This window comes from Nicotiana sylvestris, chromosome 3, assembly GCF_000393655.2.
Source record: "Nicotiana sylvestris chromosome 3, ASM39365v2, whole genome shotgun sequence".
Lineage (NCBI taxonomy): Eukaryota > Viridiplantae > Streptophyta > Magnoliopsida > Solanales > Solanaceae > Nicotiana > Nicotiana sylvestris.
In genome coordinates, this window is record NC_091059.1 from 180,793,847 (window position 1) to 180,816,868 (window position 23,022).

At 36.7% G+C, this 23,022-nt stretch overlaps 1 protein-coding gene across 1 annotated transcript; it reads right to left on the bottom strand.

The window, feature by feature from the left end:
* Positions 1–690: 690 nt before the first annotated feature.
* On the bottom strand, positions 691–20,538 carry LOC104245811 (alpha-N-acetylglucosaminidase-like). Its single transcript, XM_070171246.1, has 19 exons — positions 20,138–20,538; positions 19,926–20,002; positions 18,143–18,354; positions 17,927–18,048; positions 16,331–16,416; positions 14,793–14,887; positions 12,818–12,899; positions 11,682–11,788; positions 11,511–11,541; positions 10,364–10,505; positions 10,093–10,140; positions 9,750–9,860; positions 3,949–4,050; positions 3,423–3,521; positions 2,884–2,994; positions 1,795–2,039; positions 1,469–1,706; positions 1,316–1,394; positions 691–1,114 (listed from the first exon to the last, which is right to left on the bottom strand). The coding sequence occupies exons 1-19, from the start codon at positions 20,360–20,362 to the stop codon at positions 858–860; spliced, it is 2,469 nt and encodes an 822-aa protein (XP_070027347.1). The 5' UTR covers positions 20,363–20,538; the 3' UTR covers positions 691–857.
* Between the last annotated feature and the right edge of the window lie 2,484 nt (positions 20,539–23,022).

Genomic DNA, 23,022 nt, shown 5'->3' on the forward strand with positions numbered 1-23,022 from the left:
CTTAAATATTTTGGAAAATATTTTCCTTACGAACTCATTTTACTCCAATTGGAGGAAAATGTTTTCCTTATCAAGAGAAGAGAAAACATTTTCCAAAACTCCTTCTCAACCTTCCCCATCCTCAACCACCCCACCCCCTCTCTCCAAAAAAGGCTTTTTTTTCTCTCTCAAATTTCAGTTTTTTCGTTACCACCCACCCTACTATCCCCTCCACCCCACCCCCCCTCCCCCCCCTCCCGAAAAAAATATTTTTTAAATATATTTTTCAGTTTTAGTTTTTTTATTTATCGGTTTAAAGGTTCAAAATTTTACAAGTTCCAAAGTTATGAGTTCGGGGTTTATGTATTTGAAAATTCATGGGTTTAGAAATTATAAAGTTTATGGGTTCGAATTTTTGTGGTTTCGAAAGTTTATGAAATTTATGGGTTCAGAAAGTTGTTTGAAAGTGTTCATGTTTATTATATTTAAATTATTTATGAATACTCTTGAGAAGTCATTTTCCTTAATTTGCGTACCAAACACCGGCAAATGAATAAGATTACTACTTATTTTCTTGGAAAACATTTTTCACTGAAAACATTTTCCGTTATACCAAACACACCCATAATAACATGGTGTTTTCTTGCTGTAAATCTCTAATTTCTTTGATTTCCTTATCTTTTCGTATTTGTGACCTGGTAAATGCATATATGAAATAAAAAACAGACTTTCATTTCATTCGTTAAAATTACAAGTGTTTGAGCTTGGAGCAGCATAGTGATACTGATCAACTATGCTGAAATAGTTTTCTTGCAGAAACCAAAAATGGGTTATATTGGGGACCTGGGACATCTATGTGACAATATCCATTCAGAACCTTAGTGATCGTGTGAACCCAGATCTTGCAAGTATTTCTCAAAAAGCCATTGTGACACGTTAAGGGCATCTCCTGTACTTTTTACAGGGAAACCATTTCTGCTATTTTGCCAGTTATTTGTAAGCTTGATCCACTCCCTCCTCCAACCTCTCAAGTTGAAGCCGTTGCCTTCTTCTAAACTTTCTATTAGAAACTTGAAATAAATTGCTGCACGAGGACCATAATAATCTCGTAATAGCCCACTCCAATACTTGTTACCTAGAGAAAAGGAAGAAGAACGGGGAGTCAATGAAAACCTTGTGTAACGAGGTTCTTTCCTCCAAAAGCTAAACCTGATGAGTAGGTCAAAGCTTAGAAAGTGTAGAGCGTGTCTAATATTCATGGTTCCAGAAAAATAATCTTCCCGAAACTAATAACAATGGTTCTATAACATTTGACAGGCTTGGAAATTTTGCATACCATAGTCGCGAAGCAAACTAGCTTCTTCCTCAGAGTTGTCGAACCACATAGTAATCTGAGTTCTTGCGTTCCACTCAAACTACAAATTGACTATTCAAGTAAATAGAGTGTCCAGGTTTAAGCATGAAAAGTGTAAGTTAAAGGCACCTATACCTGTCTTTCCTGATCTTCATCTTGAGCAAGTTTTTTGGCTCTCTCAATCCAAGGTCCTAGAAGGAATCCATCATGGCATCCTAAAAGCATATCCATATCTTTTACAAGGCCCAGAAATTTTTGGCTAAGGTGTGAAACAGCATACAGATCATCCAATTTATATGCTTCTATAACATCTAAGAATAGTTCATTTGCATACTTTGCCAAAGCTTGTCTTGTCAGGTCTATGAGGTCATATCTGAAAAGATTGAGAGAGACAACCACTACAATCATAAAGTGAAAAAAGGAAATAGAGAAGGAAACTTAGAGGAACTAGCATATCTGACCTGTAGGTACTGCTGTCAGATAGTTGATTTCCACTCTCCAGGAAAAGTTTTAGTGCATGTATAACATCTGAGTTTGAATACCAAAGATGAGGTTTATCATAGGAATCATTTGCTACTTCCAGAATAGCTCTACCTAAATATCGTTTTCCATATTGTTCATGGATATTATTTAGTGCTATTTGCAGTGTTGAAATGGACTTTGGCTCAACATCTGGAAATGAGACAATAACATCTCTATTTTTGTCCTGCACCAAAATAACAAGGGAAATGGTGAACTCAAACAGCTATTATTCGTGAATATTATATCATATGAGGCTCGGAATGTATGATGCTGAATAGAAGACTTTCTGGTATTCTGGATATCAATGCATGTTTTTATCTTGGGAGCAGAAGCATGTCAGTGCATGCACATTTGGTATGTAGGAAGTAGGAACCATATCAAAGTTCGGAAATTAATAGAACCAAAAGTTCCAATAAATAACCAAATGTATAAAAGACAAGAGAATGAAAATGACAATAAACATTTGATTTTTCTTTTCTAGACTGGTAATTTCGACTTTCTGATAGCACTACTTTTGTTTGAATACCGATGCTGAAATGAGGCACTATACTAGGAGTTACGGGAAAAAGGACAAGTAATAACCATGTTGTCTTGGAAATAGTGCTCAAACATATACGGTGGAATTATCACACTAGATTTATCTCCATCCAAAACAACCAGTTTGCAGCACCATAGAATTTGAGGAGTACAGTTCTGAGAAATTATGTTGTGTTTTGAGATGATGCTATTTTTTGCATTTTGTTTTCCCTTTCCCCATTTATCAACTTACACCATCAATCCCATAGTATTGTAGTCCCTAGGTGATGTGAGAGTACTTCAACAGGAACATATGTGAAATACTCACCAAACTAAATCAGTTAAAAAGGTGATACTATCATATGTCAAGTGCAAACAGTGTTTCCATTAGTTTGTTCATATGGCACTTGAAGATCCTTAAAACACCTCTTAGTGGAAGGACATGGCAAAGATATGAATTTCTTACATAAGCACCTCACGAAGAACAAGGCAGCAATAAACAGGTAACTTACATAAGCACCATCAGTGCAATTATAGATGGTATGATACAAAATATTCCAGGCATCTTGCATGGGTTGAACAAATCTCCCATAGCGTCTTCTGGAGTATAGATTTATCCAAGCCTACAAGAAAGTGTTTTACTGACTTATTAGGTGTTGCACATGCAACCAGAATTCACTAGTTCAACTGATAACATGTAGAAGTACTTTGACAAAAAACATGCTAGTTTGAACTGCTTTATCCTTCAGCTGCAGAATTTGTAAACATAGCAAAATTTTGTAAACTTGAAGAATGTTGACCACGCAATAGTCAAAACTGAATAAGAGGAGGAGGCTGTTACAGTTTATGAAGCAAAGAATTTTAGTCTTTTGACTGACAACACTTTCTTTTAGCTAAGACAGTTCTTTACCACATATAATTGCTTAAACTGATAAGTGAAAAATGCTACATTAGAATGTATGGAAAGAAGGGTTTAATTTACTAAAAAGAAAATGATACAGAAGAAATCAAATAATAGACTACAGGGTTATCCATAAAACTGTCACATTACCTTGATATCAACTGGGTTATGCTGAAAAGCCATTTCAGCCATAAAATCGTACACAACAGGGTTCTGTTCAATGCCTTCCATTGACATACCAACACCAACCTTTTGGCAAGTAAAAAAAATTAAGAGTTAGATACATGAAGAAATTTAGTAAAAGAAGAAAGGACTGAGTTACATGACAAATCAAATTATAGGAACAAGATCCTAAAAGATTAGTATTTCATGGATCGAAATCTAAGACCGCCAATGGGACAAATAATCTCCTATAATTATACCTAGACCACCTAAGACTATCGGGTAATCTCTAACTTTATGAACAAGGAAGCAACACACAAAGTTTTAATTCGAAATTCCGTCAAACATTCTCAGAAGAAACTGATGGAATTGGAAGTAACTCAGCCACATTGCTCAAAGATCCTAACAAGACTAGGATATCGAGGATCAAAAAATGGGGCAACCTCCTTATAATTATGTAAGGTACACAATAATAAACAGAATGAAAACCTAATACGAGTACAATCAAACTTGCCATGGTTGAGTTGTCACTTATACGAGCTTCAACAGGTCCTGATCCCACTGCATCAAGAACTCCATACATTTCAACGTTACCAGCAAAATTGTGTAGCATACACCTGAGAATATTGTAAAGAAATGTCATGAATACAAACAAATTAATTTTGGAAAGACAAATTTCAGGCAGCTGGAGCTAATATATTAGCTCACATTAAATTAGAGAAACCTGAGCTAATGCTGGTGAGAAAGCTCCTGTTGAAGTTTGGCAAAATGCCAAAGTCCCACATTGGTTGGGAGTTAAGTTTGGAGGGGATTTTTCCCCTATAAAAGAAGGCCTAATGTTTAGGATTGAAACACACCTCTCATTTGCCTTCTCATCTGTTTAAGGCATTTGTATCTTCTCTCTTTAGTATTATTTCACTTGTATTTTTGGAGTGGAATAAAATATTTGGTTGTGTCCGAGGAGTAGGCAAAATTAGCCGAACCTCGTAAATTCTGGTGTTCCCTTTATTGTTGTTTTATTGTCTTATTTATTATTTGGTGGCTGTCATAATTTTTGGTATAGTAGTTGTGACTTATTCACACTATATACATTTGGCTTCCGCAACAATTGGTATCAGAGCCAAGGTACTGTCTAAGTATGCTCTGTGGTTGCAGCATAGTCTGATCTTCCACATCAGAAAAGATTTATCTTGGTAACTGAGTCAAGGTTCTGTCTGAGTATGCTCTGTGGTTGCAGCTTAGTCTGATCTTCCACACCAGAAAGGAAATAATCTTGATTTGTGTCGTCAGCTATTAAATAATATTTGTGTCAAAGATGGGAGACAATAAACAAGAAGAATCTACATCAAGTGTCAACAATACGTCATCATTGGCATCTTCGCTTATGACAAGAATTGTGTCAAATGCGAAATTTGCGGTCGAAATATTTGACGGGTCCGGACATTTTGGGATGTGGCAAGGCGAGGTTCTAGATGTCCTTTTTCAACAAGGGCTAGATCTGGCCATTGAAGAAAAGAAACCAGATGTTATTGGAGAAGAAGATTGGAGAATTATCAACCGTGTTGCTTGCGGTACCATTCGATCCTACCTTGCTAGAGAGCAGAAATATCCATACACAAAGGAAACTTCTGCAAGTAAATTATGGAAAGCACTGGAGGATAAATTTTTGAAGAAAAACAGTCAAAATAAATTGTACATGAAGAAGAGACTGTTTCACTTCACCTATGTTCCTGGTACCACGATGAATGAACATATCACCAGTTTCAATAAGTTGGTTACAGATTTGCAAAATATGGATACAACTTATGATGATGGTGACTTGGCCTTGATGTTGTTGGCGTCACTTCCTGATGAGTACGAGCACCTTGAAACTACTCTACTCCATGGAAATGACGAAGTTTCTCTCAGAGAAGTTTGTTCGGCTTTGTACAGCTATGAACAAAGAAAGCGAGAAAAACAGAAGGGCGGAGAAGGAGAAGCACTATTTGTGAGGGGTCGTCCTCAAAATCAAACGAGGACAAAGAAGGGAAGATCCAAGTCAAGATCCAGACCCAGCAAAGATGAATGTGCCTTTTGTCGAGAAAAAGGGCACTGGAAGAAAGACTGTCCGAAGTTGAAGAATAAGGCCAAACATAACAATGGAAAGGCCATTATGGATTCAAATGTAGCTGATTGTGATGATTCAGACTTCTCATTAGTTACAACAGAGTCATCAACATCATCAGACATATGGTTGATGGACTCGGCTTGTAGCTATCATATGTGTCCCAACAGGGACTGGTTCATGGAATTTCAAGAAGGAGAATATGGAGTCATCCACACAGCGGATAACAGCCCTCTTACCTCATATGGCATTGGTTCAATACGATTAAGGAACCATGATGGAATGATCAGAACATTGATAGATGTTCGATATGTACCGGATTTGAAGAAGAATCTCATCTCTGTGGGAGCCCTAGAATCAAAAGGGTTCAAAATCATTGCAGAAAATGGAGTGATGAGAGTATGCTCCGGTGCACTAGTGGTAATGAAGGCTAATCGGAAGAATAATAATATGTACCGCTATCGTGGCAGTACAGTTATTGGGACAGCGACAGTAACATCCAGTGACGACAAAGAGGCAGAAGCAACCAAGCTATGGCACATGCGCTTGGGACATGCTGGAGGAAAATCCTTGAAAACTCTATCAGATCAAGGATTGTTAAAAGGAGTAAAGGCTTGCAACTTGGAGTTTTGTGAGCATTGTGTTAAAGGGAAACAGACAAGGGTTAAATTTGGTACAGCGATCCATAATACTAAAGGCATTTTGGATTATGTACACTCTGATGTTTGGGGTCCTTCCAAAACACCTTCATTGGGTGGGAAGCACTATTTTGTAACCTTTGTTGATGATTTTTCCCGAAGAGTATGGGTGTATACAATGAAGAGCAAAGATGAAGTGTTGGGAATTTTTCTCAAATGGAAGACGATGGTGGAAAATCAGACAGGCAGGAGAATCAAGTGTATTCGCACAGACAATGGAGGTGAATACAAAAATGATCATTTCAATAAGGTCTGTGAAAATGATGGCATCATCCGACACTTCACTGTTAGACATACACCACAACAGAATGGAGTGGCAGAACGTATGAACCGGACCTTGCTGGAGAAGGTACGGTGTATGTTGTCCAATGCTGGCTTGGGCAAAGAATTTTGGGCTGAGGCAATTACATATGCATGCCACCTCATTAATCGTCTACCATCTGCTGCTATTGATGGCAAAACACCATTTGAAAAATGGTACGGAAAACCTGCTGTAGATTATAACTCTTTGCACGTGTTTGGCTCAACTGCATATTATCATGTGACAGAGTCAAAATTGGATCCAAGGGCAAAGAAGGCTATTTTTATGGGAATTACTTCTGGAGTCAAAGGATATCGCTTATGGTGTCCTATGACAAAGAAAGTAATATTCAGCAGAGATGTTACCTTTGATGAATTTGCTATGGTAAATAAGGTAACAGAAGATACCAAACAAAATGAAGGTGCTTCTAAGCAGGTGGAGTTTGAGGGAAAATTTATTTTTCCTACACAAGAAGCAGAGGAGGAAACAAATGAAGATTACCCTCTGGAAGGAGAGCCAGTAGAGGAGATTCCAACTCAGGAATCTCAACAACAACTTGAATCAATAGCAACCAGCAGGCCAAAAAGAACAATAACGAAACCTGTTCGTCTCATAGAGACGGTTGCTTGTGCAACCTCAATTGTAGCTGATGATGTTCCTACTACTTATAAAGACGCTGTCCAAAGTTCAGAAGAAGATAAGTGGAGGATTTCCATGAATGATGAAATACAGTCCCTTCATCAGAATCATACATGGAGATTGGCCAATCTCCCGAAGGGAAAGAAAGCAATTGGGTGCAAATGGGTATTTGCAAAGAAAGAAGGATTTCCTAACCAATTAGATGTTCGCTACAAAGCAAGATTGGTGGCCAAAGGATATGCTCAAAAGGAGGGAATTGATTACAATGAAGTGTTTTCTCCAGTTGTAAAACATTCCTCCATTAGAATTATGTTGGCTTTGGTAGCACAATTGGATTTGGAACTAGTTCAGATGGATGTAAAAACTGCGTTTTTACATGAAAACTTGGAGGAGGAAATCTACATGACTCAGCCAGAAGGATTCAAAGTTGCTGGAAAAGAAAATATGGTGTGCAAACTTGAAAAATCGTTGTACGGATTGAAACAATCTTCTAGACAATGGTACAAGCGATTTGACGAGTTTATGTTGCGGCAAGGGTACAAGAGAAGCAAATACGATCATTGTGTGTATTTGCACAAGCTTAAAGATGGTTCCTTTGTATATCTTCTCCTATATGTTGATGATATGTTGATAGCTTCCAAGAATTTGGAAGAAATTGATAAGTTGAAGATTCAACTGAAGAAGGAGTTCGAGATGAAGGATTTGGGTGAGGCAAAGAAAATTCTTGGCATGGAGATAATTAGAGATAGACGTTCAAAGAAACTCTGTTTATCTCAAAAGGAATATTTGAAGAGAGTACTTCAACGTTTTGGCATAGATGACAAGACTAAGCCAGTTAGTACTCCACTTGCTTCCCATTTTAAGCTAAGTACTACTATGTCGCCAATGGATGAAGCTGAACGAGAGTATATGTCAAAGGTACCATACGCAAATGTTGTTGGTAGCTTGATGTATGCAATGGTTTGCACAAGGCCTGACATTTCACAAGTTGTTGGAGTTATTAGCAGATATATGCACAATCCAGGGAAGGAGCATTGGCAAGCTGTGAAGTGGATTCTACGGTATATTCATAATACTGTAGATGTCGGGTTAGTTTTTGAGCAGGAAGACAATCAGTCTGTAGTTGGATATTGTGACTCAGATTTTGCGGGTGATATGGACAAACGAAGATCAACTACTGGTTATGTGTTTACTTTTGCAAAGGCACCAGTTAGTTGGAAGTCTACTTTGCAGTCAACAGTTGCTTTGTCTACAACAGAGGCAGAGTACATGGCTATTACAGATGCTGTGAAAGAGGCAATTTGGCTTCAAGGATTGCTAAAGGAGCTTGGTGTTGAACAAAAAGGTATCACAATTTTTTGTGATAGTCAAAGTGCTATTCAATTAGCGAAGAACCAAGTTTATCATGCAAGGACGAAGCACATTGATGTTCGGTATCATTTCGTACGAGAAATCATAGAAGAAGGTGGAGTCACGGTGAAGAAAATTCATACTACAGAGAATCCTGCTGATATGCTGACAAAGGTGGTGACTGCGGTCAAGTTTCAACATTGTTTGGATTTGATCAACATTGTTGAACACTGAAGATTGAAGATGAAGACACAACCAAAATTTGTTATTGAGAGAGAATTGAAAATGTGGAATTTTGCCAAGGTGGAGATTTGTTGAAGTTTGGCAAAATGCCAAAGTCCCACATTGGTTGGGAGTTAAGTTTGGAGGGGATTTTTCCCCTATAAAAGAAGGCCTAATGTTTAGGATTGAAACACACCTCTCATTTGCCTTCTCATCTGTTTAAGGCATTTGTATCTTCTCTCTTTAGTATTATTTCACTTGTATTTTTGGAGTGGAATAAAATATTTGGTTGTGTCCGAGGAGTAGGCAAAATTAGCCGAACCTCGTAAATTCTGGTGTTCCCTTTATTGTTGTTTTATTGTCTTATTTATTATTTGGTGGCTGTCATAATTTTTGGTATAGTAGTTGTGACTTATTCACACTATATACATTTGGCTTCCGCAACAGCTCCAACCACAGAAACTCAGAAAGTTACAGTATTTCATCTACATAATGAATAAGAAGGCTATGAACTGCCTTCAAGACTTGTTAGAATCACAGCTAACTATACCAGACACCTATCTTATGAGATTCTTGCACACCATTTGAAATTTTAGGGACCTCATGGTCTAGCTTGGATGGTGTCTAATGCTCTTAGAACAAAAGGTTAGCCATGCTTATTATTGTTTATTGACAGCAGCCCGGTATGATCTACGACATTCATGACGCATATAAAAATATGTCTAAGTAACTACTTTCTGAGCATCAGTCCAGAACATCTATGTTAAGCAAACGGATTAAGAAAAATTCTATCATATCCAAACCAACACCCTTCCAAGTCATTCCATGAAGATATTTATGATGTGTCCAGCCAAAAAAACCCAATTGAAGACTAATTTCAACCGAGATGGGCCAGATGAACCGAGCAAATAGCATGCTACCTATTGTGGAATGACTATCTAGAACTTGATGACACTGAAGACTGCATCAGATACATAGAAGAAAAATAGTAATGTTACTTTCCATATGTATGGGGTGCCGTAGAACTGCTTTGAAGTAGCCCATATAGGTTTAACTTCAGCATAAAGATCAAGAACGATCAACTTGCCAAGAGGAACAGAATGCAGAAGTGCCTGAATAGAGTGCATTTGAATAATTAGTATCTCAGGAGACATAAAGGCAAACTTTTGGAGGCATTGAACATTCTATAATTGATGCAAAAACTTCATGTTACCATGTCTCAAAGAGCTAAGGACAATAAGTAATATGCTTTAGTTAAAGAGCATGAAGATTTTTTTCTTGAAGAAGTAATCAGCATGAACCTTAGATATTGAAAAAGAGGGAAATAAAGATTAAGGAGTCAACCTTCATCTGTGGAGGTCTCCAGAAAGGATCATATGTGAAAAGCCATCCCTAGAAAAATAAAAGAAAATGATATAAGAGAGATGCTGTGTGCGCCATGCCAGAGGAGTAGACTGACAATTCCCCGATTCAGGCAAACTGAAGACAGAATGTTAATGAATACCCGTACAAAGAACTAAACAGGATTAACTGAACAGGAGTTTCAGATACCAGTAGACAAAAATTAGAGATTCCCAAAATTGGACAATCTGCTGCAAGAGTTAAGTCATTTCACCTGCATTAGCCAAACTGCATCAGAATCAGCACTTTGCATTCCTTCAAAAATTGTGGCCCCCAAGGAAGAGATATACTCTGGATCATCAACAGGTGGTGTGTTCTCATCAAAGGTATCACTACAATAGATTGACATTTTCCAACTGGGATGAGACAAAGTTGGACAGGGTTACAAAGATAGGCTATTACCACATGGTGACCATCACACAATAGCTTACTGCAAGCATGCCAGTTCTTTATCATGGACAAAAGATGCTTTTTCTTTTTTTGATAAGGTAAGGGTTGGAAATCATGTCTGACTGAAATAAGACTGTTGGAAATTGGAGATGGAGAAATAGAGCCACTTATGCTGACATGTCAAGAGTTTAACAGGTTCTAAATATTGAAGGAATGAATGATCCTGGAAAATGACCAATCTATGTCAACTAGTTTTCAATATAAGATTAAACAATAGAAGTAAAACTTTGTCTTAAGAGAGTAGCAAAGGAAAGTCACAGTTTCCTAACATATATTATGATAACCTAATTGAGTAGAGTACAAAATACAAAACATCAAGAAATGAAGTTAGTGCTATAACACCAACCTAAACTCCCCAAACAAACATGGAAGACTTTCTTGCTGCTAATTTCCTTCCATTTATTCCTCTCATTTGGGATCAGACAAAATGGGAGGTCAAAAACTGGATCGTTTTATTCAGTTTATCAGTGAATATATTTTTTGGGCAATGCAGTAGAAAATTGCTGCTGAAGAGCATGGAACATAGAAAATCCAATATCGTACAAAATCAAAAGTTAATGTCATCTATCAGTGCCCAGAATTAGTTGATACACTTACAGCTTTCTGAATACTGTATAAGCAACCCATTGATCTGTGTGATATAGTAAGACATTAGCAAGATAGAGTGCAAAACTACCCCCAGTACAGTTTCTGAGTAACATAAACTTTCTGGATGTATCATTGACTTCTAACATGTGAAAGAATCTGAGCATCCAACCAAGAACCTTAAGGCAATGTGTGGAGTGGCCCAAGATTTATATAAACCCTTTGGAATCCCTAACACAGCCCCATGTGGGACGATAAGATAACTCAACATCACTGATAGTATATCAATCTTTCTACCTGACAAGAATGGAATTGAAACAGCTTACCAGTTATATATATGGCTGCTCCTTCCATATTCTGAAAAGCAAGGTTTGGCCCCAACAAGAAAAGAGTAAAACAGAAAGAAAAGCTTTTTTGAGCTACAAAATCTTACTGTTACAGAATCAAAGTGAGACGGCGATTGGTCCGATTGTGACAAAAAATTTCTATTACCATACCTTTTAGCTGTTGTTCAATAAATGCTTTTCCGATTTCAACAAACAAAGGATCAGTTGCATCAAGAAGATATGTGCAGCACCATCTGGGATCACTATTCACAGTAAACCTGAAACCAATACTTATTTGTAAATAAATAGCAGAAAATCATAGTATTATGCTTATGAAAATTATGCACTTCATTCTGATCAACAGTCCAAGGGCAATGTTAGATTATCAGTTCCAGTGCAAGAATTTGAGAATATTACTTAAAGACTCCTTCATAGCTCATCTCATGGTTATTTAATTGATTACAAAGCATAACAACTGGGTGATATTTTGCATGATTGCATCACTTATTAAAAACAGATAAAATCATCAGAAGAAACCATTTCATAATAGATATGTTTGTGCTTGGCGAATTAATTATTAGAGAGAAACCTTAGAAGTAATTGGACATTGAACTTAGAACAGTGTCTAATATTTTCAGCAATTATTTCTAAATCATTAGTCATGTCATCACCTAGAAGGATCAGTCCAAATACTTTTTATTTCTTAAACTTTTTTCTTACAAATTAAGAAAATATACAAATGTATAACTAGCTTACTACATATTAAAAAAAAAAGGATACAAGTGTACAACTAAATATTTATATTGTCATTAAATATTAAGTGAATTTTGTAATCGACAACTTTAACTATTAATAATGTTATCCCCCAAGGATACTACTAATAACTATAAAGGCAACCGTGGTCAAAGATTGTGAACAGACATTTACCAAAAATACAGTGAAAAGCAGATTAAAGAGAAAACCAACGTGTCTATCTATTTTAAAAACTCCTCAGCTCTCTTTCTAAAATGCGCCAAGTCCGGTTTTAAATATATCTTTAGCATAGACTTTTTCTCTTGCAATTCTTAATTACATTTGACCCTGAAAAAGTAAGATGTAAGATTAAGGAGAAATAGCGTATCAAAATATGATTATGAGGGAAATCCTTCCTGCTAGCTGATTTCTCATGTTATCTCCGCAAGAAATCTAATGGAAAGATTGAAAGATTCCAAAGAAAATAAGGGAAAGAAAATAGTAGATAGAGGCGTTAGCTTTTTTAAAATCACCAATCTAGTACTTTGTGTTAAAGCAGATCTGCAAGTATATACCAGTTCCCCAGACGACTTATCTTTGCTGATGGAAATACATGCTTCAGTGCTGCCGGAACATTTCCAGAAAAGGCTGGAAGAACTGAAAGATGCACGGAATCAGCTTAATTTGGTTTACCAAGGGCAACAAAACGCAGAAGTCAAGCCCACATTATATATTTAATAAAAATCCTCAAAATTTTCGAGATTTTTAAATTTGCTTTAAACATTCACAAAAGTTTTGGAAGTTAAACAAGAAACATGTTACAACAACAACATACCCAGTACTGTGGGGTCTGGGGAGGGTAGTGTGTACGCAGACCTTATCCTTAAGTTTCGGTGGCACATTTTTGTCACACAAAACCCCGGAAGCGAGTCTCCATTTCATCCATCACACCTCAATACGATGTGTGTCATCTTCGTCAATCTCCCCATACCCCTGAATAATAGACCCAAGGTACTTAAAACTTCCTCTCCTAGGGATGACGTGCGAGTCCAGCCTCACCTCCCTTCCCCTCCTTGAGTCTCGCAACTGAACTTACACTCCAAGTATTCTGTCTTGGTCCTGCTCAACTTGAAACCTTTAGATTCCAGGGTTTGCCTCCATACCTCTAATTGTGCGTTCACACCGTCTCGCGTCTCATCAATCAACACAATATCATCTGCAAATAGCATACACCACGGCACCTCCCCTTGGATGTGGCGTGTCAGTACGTCCATCACCAGAGCAAACAAAAAAAGGGATGAGTGTCGACCCCTGAGGCAACCCCATCATAACTGGAAAAATGGTCTGAGTCCCCACCCACCGCCCTCACTCAGGTCTTTACTCCATCATACATATCCTTAATCAACCTAACTTAGGCAATATGTACACCTCTAGCCTCCAAACATCTCCACAAAACCTCCCTCGAGACTTTATCGTATGTCATTTCTAAGTCGATGAACACCATATGCAAGTCCTTCTTTCTCTCCATATACTGCTCCATCAATCTCCTAATAAGGTGGATGGTTTCTGTAGTCGAACGCCCCGGCATAAACCCAAACTGGTTCTCGAAAATAGACACACTCCTCCTTACCCTTAGTTCTACCACTCTCTCCCAGACTTTCATAGCATGGCTAAGCAGCTTGATACCCCGATAGTTATTACAATTTTGGATATTATCCTTGTTCTTGTATACAGGAACCATCGTGCTCCACCTCCACTCTTCGGGCATCTTCTTCATTCTAAAAATGACATTAAATAGCCTAGTGAGCAACTCCAAGCCTGCCTCGTCCGCACTCTTCCAAAACTCCACCGGGATTTCATCCGGCCCGGTCGCTTTGCCCCTGCTCATTTTACGCATAGCCCCCTTAACTTCATCAACTCTAATCCGCTTACAATACCCAAAGTTACAACGACTCCCGAAGAGTTCCAAATCACCCAGTACAATGCTTCTGTACCCCTCCTCGTTCAAGAGACCATGGAAATAGGTCTGCCATCTCCGACGGATAAGCCCCTCATCCAACAAAACTCTACCTTCTTCGTCCTTGATGCACTTCACTTGGTCCAAGTCCCGCGCTTTCCTTTCTCGCGCCTTAGCTAACCTGAACAACCTCTTATCCCCTCCTCGGCCCTCGAGTTCCTCATACAAACGACTAAAAGCTGCAGTCTTGGCCACCGTAACTGCTAGCTTTGCCTCTTTCTTAGCCAACTTATAATGCTCCTTATTCGCCCTTTTCTCCTCTTCGTCTACACTTTCCACATGAAGCAAAACATTGTCTTGTGAAAGCTTAACTTTTTTATACGAGGAAAGCAGCCTTTTAGTTTACTTTCATCCTCATTTTTTCATTTTTCAGAAAAAACTATGCCGGCACTTCATCAAAATTATATGGAATTTAGATGCATGATTCAATTTCTGACTTCTTTCTACCTAATTTTTGTTTTGAAACAAACCTTTCTCAGTTAGGAAAAGCAGGAAACTTAAGAAAGCTTTAAAACACACTTATATAGCTGTACCTGGCGTCATCCCAAGTTCAAACATTCTGGCAAGAATTTTCTTCTGCAGAATGAGTTGCTGATCTAGCCAACTTTGTGGCAGTGGCCCGCCCCATCTATGATTGATGCATTACGTTAGGAAATTAAAGACAATAGAAATATAATAGGAATAAGAACATGCAAGCCAAATTGCTTATAAGGAAAGTAACTATTGAGCCATGAAACGAAGTTAAATGCCATAAGATTACATTCTACATTGAATATCAATGCTAAATAAGTTCATGATACAACAAAAAGGAAGCTTAGTGCATGGCTGGATGAACTCAACTTCTATCCTATATAAATGGGTGCACAACTGAATAGCTTATAGGTTATTATGTTTCTGAAGTTTGCGAGATTGCTGCTGGGGCTTATTGTCCAGCAGTGTCTCTTTTCTGTACATACGATACAAATTTGGTAATAGAATTTTATTTGCCCAAAAAAAAAAGTAGCTCCTGAATGAACTAATCATTGGAAAATAACACCATCAATTTTATGTGACTTATTATAGGCAGTACACATCTTCAAATTTCTATGAGAGAACTTTACCGCAAAAAACTTGGAACTGTTTGATCGCAATGCATGATGCAAAAAGAACTCAATTCTTCAAATGAAGCACCCTTTCCCCAATTTTCATTAAAAATTACTATAATGACACTCGATTAGATAGGTGAAAAAAATGAAATACCCAAAACAGAGTTTAACAAATTTATGCTAACTAGTTAGCTGCACATTGAGAGTACCAAGTGATAATTTTTCTTTCTTTAGTTTTCAATGAACAAGATATGGAGATAGAATCAATAACATACTAATAAAAAAGGCAACCCAGTGGAGTAAGCTCCCGCTATGCGCAGGGTCCGCGGAAGGGCCGGACCACAAGGGTCTATTATACGCAGTTTTACCTTGCATTTCTCAAGAGGTTGTTTCCACGGCTCGAACCTGTGACCTCCTGGTCACGTGGCAGCAACATTACCAGTTACGCCAAGACTCCCCTTCAATCAATAACATACTAATCCGGAGCAAAAACTCATTAATATAGCTAGGTTTTTAGTCATTACTTCAGCAAATGAGTATGTTTTAAACTAACTAAAGTAAGAAAAACACTGGAAAAATTTCCTCTTTTTAATCTTGCCTTTGTTTTAATTGGTTTCCTGTAAAAGTTTCATACTTCTTTAACTTTTCTTTTAGTTTTTTTTCTTCGTTTTGGTTCTTGATTCTTCTCCTTTTTAGTTCGTAATTCCCTAGAGTGTCTCACCGTAGTCTTAAGAAAATAGAGACTAATTTAATTCATTAAGACAAATACATGTTCAACGTTCAGATTGCCCTTTTTATCTGGAAATATTTGATCACACTCGAAGCATAAATTAGGAATGCATTTTAAGGAGCAAAGCAAGAGAAAATTGCCTTGTTTTGATGATAGTATGAGGGAAATGTGGAATAGTAAAACTACAACTCCAAAACACTGACAACTCTTGGGACTTCAATAAAGAGTATAGAGAGGTCAATGACTAGAAGCTCACCTATGTAGGTTTCCCATACGTGACCATGCAAGAAACGCTGGACCTCCGAAGAAATCATCCAGATTTGAAGTACTAATATTGAAGTTCTGTGCAAGTAAAAATCAGTTGTCAAAAATATAAGTGCACAAATTCAACCCATAAAGGACACAGTAAGAGCAATGTTCCATCCAAAGAGGCTTAATATTATATTCAAGTTCAGGTTTCAGCATGTTCTACAATAAGCATATATCCACTATAGCAAACTGAAGACTTTACCGGAAAAGTTGAAGTTCTAGAAGTATCTTCAGAGTCAAAACGGAGCAGTAGATTACGCACAAGTGGATTTTAGTTGTCCAGACTCAGAGACATCATTAAGGTGCAGTCTGCCCATGCACGGTGCAGACATGGGCGGATCTACATTCTAAATTTGGGTGCTTCAGCACCCATTAACCTCACCACAGGATATGTATAGTTATACAGAAAACTTGAGGGATAAGACAAGAAAGAACCCAGGAAACAGAAGTGCTAATGGGTGCTTTGGCCAATTAAGGGTAGAGGTTGTTTTTTTGCATTGAGGGATGGCGAGTTCGAATCCGACTCATAACATGGTCAATTTTACTTTCTTCCTTTCAGCCCAGTTAAGTCTTTTTTTAAAAAAAAATTAATCCAGTAGCTACATTTTTTATCCAATACTACTACTTTATTTATTTCCCTTTCAGACTACTTTTTTTCTAAATTTTATTTTACCTTCACCTTTTTTTTTCCTTTTCTATTTTATCTAATATAGAGAAGAAGAAAAAACCTTCCTCAGACCCCACGTGTGAGAATATATTGGATATGTTATTTTTTTTACCTAATAATCCTCTATAACAAAGAAAGAAAGGAACTCCAAAGTTCGACCACTTTCCACAAACAAATAGTTCCTCTAGAGTGGCAAAATCCATAAAAAAATTTCTCTCCCGTGGCATTTTTTGTTACACGCGCCTATAACATTAATACGAGATTTTTATTAATTTTTTTACCGTCATGTTCAAAATGGTAGTACGTTTATACTATGTGATTGGTAGTAACTGCACGTCAAAAAAAGTTAAGCACCCAGGAACCCAAAATCCTGGATCCGCCACTAGGTGCAGATATGGGCGGATCTACATTCTACATTTGGGTGCTTCAGCACCCATTAACCTCACCACAGGATATGTATGGTTAACCTCAACATTTGGGTGCCTTTATATAAGACAAGAAAGAACCCAGGAAACAGAAGTGCTAATATAAAGACTGAAAATTCGATTTGCCCTTCATGAATGTACTAGCCAAAAAAAAGATTAACAGTTACATTAAAGTAATCTCCAGGCTGATTCAAAAAGTAAAAACAATTAACTTCATTAAGTCAACTTAAGCCGCGTCTGAATTTTTCTGTATCAAACTGTTTGACTTGAATGTTTCACCAGACACCTGCACCTTTATATTTCTAGCAAACTTGTTGTCTATGGATTTTCCCAGTATGAGTTAACCCAGTGAAATGGAAAACTACCAATCTTATTCAACATAAATCAGTAAGAAGAACTAGGAATCTTCAACTGAGACAATCAATATGACACTAGGATCAAAGGAAAGTACCTTGAAGACCTTTTGCCATATAGCTTCTTGCCCAGTGAATGCCAATGGCAAATTGATTCCCTGGAGAGCCATCCAGTCAATCTCTTGTTCCCACCTTACCCAATCCCACCAGGCAAATGTATCTAGAAACAGATATCGACAAAGTTTAAGTATACCTCCTGATCTTTGAGAGGACTGAAAAAGTGTCTAAAAGGTTTTAAAAAAATGTTGGTTTACAGCTTGATGTGACAGCATTCTGGTAATAGCTCCAAGGAACAGGTCTCTTTACTACTATTCCTGCATCTTGAACAGCAGGGAGAGAGCCAGGGTAAGGTACAGAAGCTAATTGTGCTCCACCTGTTTTGATCCATGATATATGTGCTCCACACCAATATTTCAAGTACCAATGAAGACCTGACAATATCTCTACTGCTGTGGTTCCACTTATTCTGCGTAACATCGAGATAGACTTACTAATAGAGTTCCATAATTTCCTTCGTGGGCAATACATTATGTATAAAAGACATTAAGACTTGTTAAGTTATAAAAAATGGAGAAAAAGCATTTCTTTTAATAGTTTTATTATGGTATTATAGAAGTTCTGCTACATAACAGAAATGCAATATTGAAAAGCAATAATATATGTTTAGCACAAAGTCAAACTGAGCTCATTGAGCTCTCTACATAAAAGCAATAAACAGGCTTGTGTAGTATCCCACTATTTGTCAGGACACAATACAGAATTTTGACTACTTACCCTGACCAGCAATATTCAAACATTATCGTACTAATTATACTGCATATTTGTAGTGCTCAAACCCATTTGATTACTAGAACTACTCCATCAATCTCCAGTCTCTAACAATAACTCGCTGAAGCTTTATAAAAACAGAAAGGAGAATTAAGGGGTAAATTTCATCCATGGTCATTCAAGTTAAGCGTTGTAACACAAAAGTCACTTTTCTTTCTTTTGTAACACAAAAGTCATTTTACTATAGCCTAATTAACAGAAATATAAACGCGACTATAAATACAAATTTTGCCTCTCCTTCTTGAAGGTAGGGATGAGGTCTGCGTACACACTACCCTCCCCAAATTCCACTTGAGGGATTACACTAAGTTTTTTGTTGTTGTTATTGTTGTACTATAAATACAATTTTTGGCCGGAAAATTGACGTGGCTATTCTAATCCTCTAATTAATTTATTAAATTTTACACAAAGTCATCTTTTACTTTGAATTCATAACTTGGTCACTGCAGTTAGCAAACTGTGATCACGACAAAAACTACTGCTCATATTGAACTGACAAACTAAATGCAAAAACTAATGGTCATATTTGAATTAACTTTCAAAATCACCAATTGACGTAGAAAAGGTTAACAAACTAAACATTACTGCTCATACTTGAATTCACTGAAAAAATGCGCCCATTAAGCAACATCAGCCCAAAAATACTGCTTAATAAGCAACATAAACAGTAAAGAGTGCATCACAAAATTGCGAATCATAGACCTCACAAATTGTGCCATTTAAACTGTAGATTTAAGATAAAAGTCCAAAAACACCCCTCAAGATACTCTATTCTTAGAAACTATAGACTTCTTCGTAAACACAGTAGTGACACATTCAATCATGATTCTTCTCTTCACACTCATGCCTCTCTTAGAAACACCAACAATATCACGTTAGTTTTCCGGCCAAAATTTTGCATTTTTCATTTCAATTTAAATTTGTTAATCCACTATACTAAATTAATTAGTGGATTAGGATAGCCACGTTAGTTTTCTGGCCAAAAGTTGCATTTTTTGGTCACTTGTATATTTCTGTTAATATGGCTATACTAAAATGACTTTTTGTGTTACAAAAGATAAAAAAGTGACTTCTGTGTTACAAAGCTTAACTTGAATGAACATTGAAGAAATTTACCCGAGAAAGAAGCACCAAAAACTTGCTACTTAAAGGATATTGGATTATTGTCACTGTAAACATTTGGCAACATAAATAAAATTTGTAACTTACAAAATTTCAGGAGAACCTTCTCGAGCCGAACCAGGGTGATTGCTTATGTTGAAACAAAATTCTCCATCACAATGGTCCTACATGAAAAACGTGACAACCTCTCTTTAATTTGCTGCTGCCATATATTAAAACGAACGATTGATGAAACAAATTTTCCCTTCGTAACCAATTAAAGCGAAAGCATCTAAGAAATTTAGTGTTTATAAATACACCTTGGTAATGATGTGAAACTCAAAAGTCGAAAAATGGGAAGGGATTAAGCGATTAAGAACGCCGTAGGCGGCAGTTAATTGGAGCGAAGAAGGTGCCCTTTCCCGTTCCTGAATTTCGAGAAGCCGCGAAACGTAATTGACTCCGAGCGTCGAAGAATTAGCTCCGGAAAAGCAGAAAGCGCATAAGATGAAAATTAAAGAGGAGATCATGGAAATGGAATCCATTGCTGAAATTGAAAGTCGTAGTTGAACTGGAGAGGTTTATAATAGTGGAAATGTGAGACATGTTTTTGTAGTGAGAAGAGAGAGTATCAATGGAGTGGAAGTTGAAGAAGTGAAGACAAACTTTTGCAGGCCAAAGGCGCATAGAAAAAAGGCGTAGGGTATGATGAATTTTTTTATTTTTTTTTGAAAGGTCAACTACCTTGGCCGGTTCCCCTCCATTGTCCGTTTTTTGTTATCGCCCTTTCACTACTCTTGTTTTGGTGATTTTTCTCCGAAAGCAAAATAACAAGGAAAGAAACTCTTGTTTTTAGTACTCCCTTCGGTCTATTTTAAGTAATTTTTTGATTTTTTTTATACGTATTAAAAAATTATTTTTAGCATTAATCAGTAATAAAATTGATCATATTAACCTTAATTTGCTCATTCAAAACATAACAAATTATTCTTAGGCTTTTTATTCCAAGGATAACTTTAGAAAAATAATATTACTTCTTGATATTTGAAAAAAATCAAATATTATGGACCACAAAAAAAGTCAAAAAATCACTTAAAGTAAACCGGAAGGAGTATTGGATAAGAATAATCCCAAGGTTTGTTATTTTAAAAAAATATGGTTTGTTATCCAAAAGTTAAGGCCTTTACTTAATTGGATGATTTAAAAGCTAAGGGCAAAACAAAATCTTTAGTGATTTGTACATGTATCCATTAGTTTCCTTTTTACCTAATGGAATGAGAAGCAACAGAGCAGTTAAAGTGAGAAGCTAAGCTGAGAAATTAGTTGTTAAGTGCAATTAATGAGTTGTTAAAAGGCTATCAAAAAATTAGTTACAAGTTAGTTAGTAGATCACGTGAGGTGCACGTGTGAGAGGTGAAAGACTTGTATATAGCTGAGTATCAACTCATTTCTTCATTAACAAATAACAGAGCTTCCCTTTCTCTTCTTTTTTCTTCCCTAAGAAATTAGGTTCAATTCTTATCTGCATGGCTCAATTTCACATGGTATCAGAGCGGGTAGCTTGACGAAGGTTCATGTCCTGTGTAATTTTGAGATTCACAAAGGAACACTAAGCACAGATTTGTGTAATTTTGTGAGTCGCAAAAGAATGCGAAGCTCAAATCTCTGTAAAAATAGCAGGAAATGAGGTTACTTCACTTGACGACAATCATCAGATGTATCTTCAAGCTGGAGATGTGCTTGAACTATTCCTAATGTAGCACCCCAAAAAATTTCAAAGTACTTAAGCACTATTAAGAAAGTTGACGTGTGCTAATTATATTATTTTGTGCGCAGATAACGACTATTAATATGATGGATATTAATTGAATATGATATTAAGTGTACGACATGTATTTGAAGTGAGATAGGTTATAAGGAGAGCCTCTGGGGCAAATCAAGATAGAAACTACATGATAGACTAAAGTTCCAAATGAGTACGCACAAGACCTAATTTTGGACGATCATATATAGATATATATATATATAAAGAGTTATGTGGATTACAACCTATCAAATGAAAGTTCTTTGAGTCTAGTTTATAAAGCTTCAAACCGTTTGTCATTTGAACATTATTATAAGAAGCTATGACCAAATTACCAAAGGCTGGCGGAGGAGTCTGCGGATGCGAAGCATCCAGGGCCGCGTCCGAAAGAATGGCTGGCAGTGAAGTGCTGCCATAGCATCCAAGGCCGCGTCCAAAGCCCAGAAATCTGGGCCTATAAATACCGAGTCGAGGGAGAGAGTATTTTGACTATTGGGGTTAGGGTCTTTGAGGTAAAGGGGCGATTTTAAGCTCAAATCAAGTTCAATCGACCAAGGTAAGTTGTTAATGTTATTCTGGGTTGCTTCTTACCCAATATATGAGTTATAACATCATTCTAATATCCAAATTCTAGATTTCATCATCAGATCCTCAAGAACACAAAAATCACCAAAGTTGTGATTTTTCAAGATTGATCTACTAGAGGTAGTTTCAATGCTTCAAACTCATTTATTATGAGTAGTTTGAAGTATTTGTTACAATTTTTATTGGTTGAAAGATTGGATTATAAAACTCTAGTTCATAGCATGAATAGTAATTTTGAGAAAATAAGAGAGAAGATGAATGGTGAACCTTGGTGATGAAATTAATTGAATACTGAACCTACGGAATTATTTGTTAGCAAGAGATGGAAGTGATCAACTAAGTAATCATCCGAATTGTATATTGTGCAAGTTTTGATTATGGAAGATGATAAATAGTAACTTGGTGACATTGGAAAATTGATGTAGTATCATTAATGACTTCCAATGGGTATTAAAATATAAGGATGAAGTTGAATGGTCTAGCTTGTAAATCTATTTGGCGATTTGAATTGTTGGGGGCTTGTAGCCAATTTATGAGCCATATATGGATATTGATTAAAAGCTTAGATCATATTATGATGTAATTAGGATATCTAATTGTAGATATCGACTTGTTGGTGATGTTGAGCTTTTTAATCAACATTGGATGATGGAAGAGAATTGAAAGCTTGTGAATGTTAATAAAGCGAAAGCGAAGTAAGTTGATTAAAATTTACTCTTCCTGAGGAACTTTCTCTAAAAGCATGTTTTAAGTTAATACTTAAGTTGTTTGCAAATGTACTTTCGTGTTTGTGGGGACAAACAAGTACGGATGTCT

Coding starts and splice junctions, on each gene's coding strand:
- LOC104245811 (XM_070171246.1), bottom strand. CDS start 20,362: ATGGATTCCATTTCCATGATCTCCTCTTTAATTTTCATCTTATGCGCT. Junction 3,522..3,948: donor TAAGTGACAACTCAACCATG/GCAAGTTTGATT, acceptor ACTTGCCAAAAG/GTTGGTGTTGGTATGTCAAT. Junction 2,995..3,422: donor ATAACCCAGTTGATATCAAG/GTAATGTGACAG, acceptor ACTTTCTTGTAG/GCTTGGATAAATCTATACTC.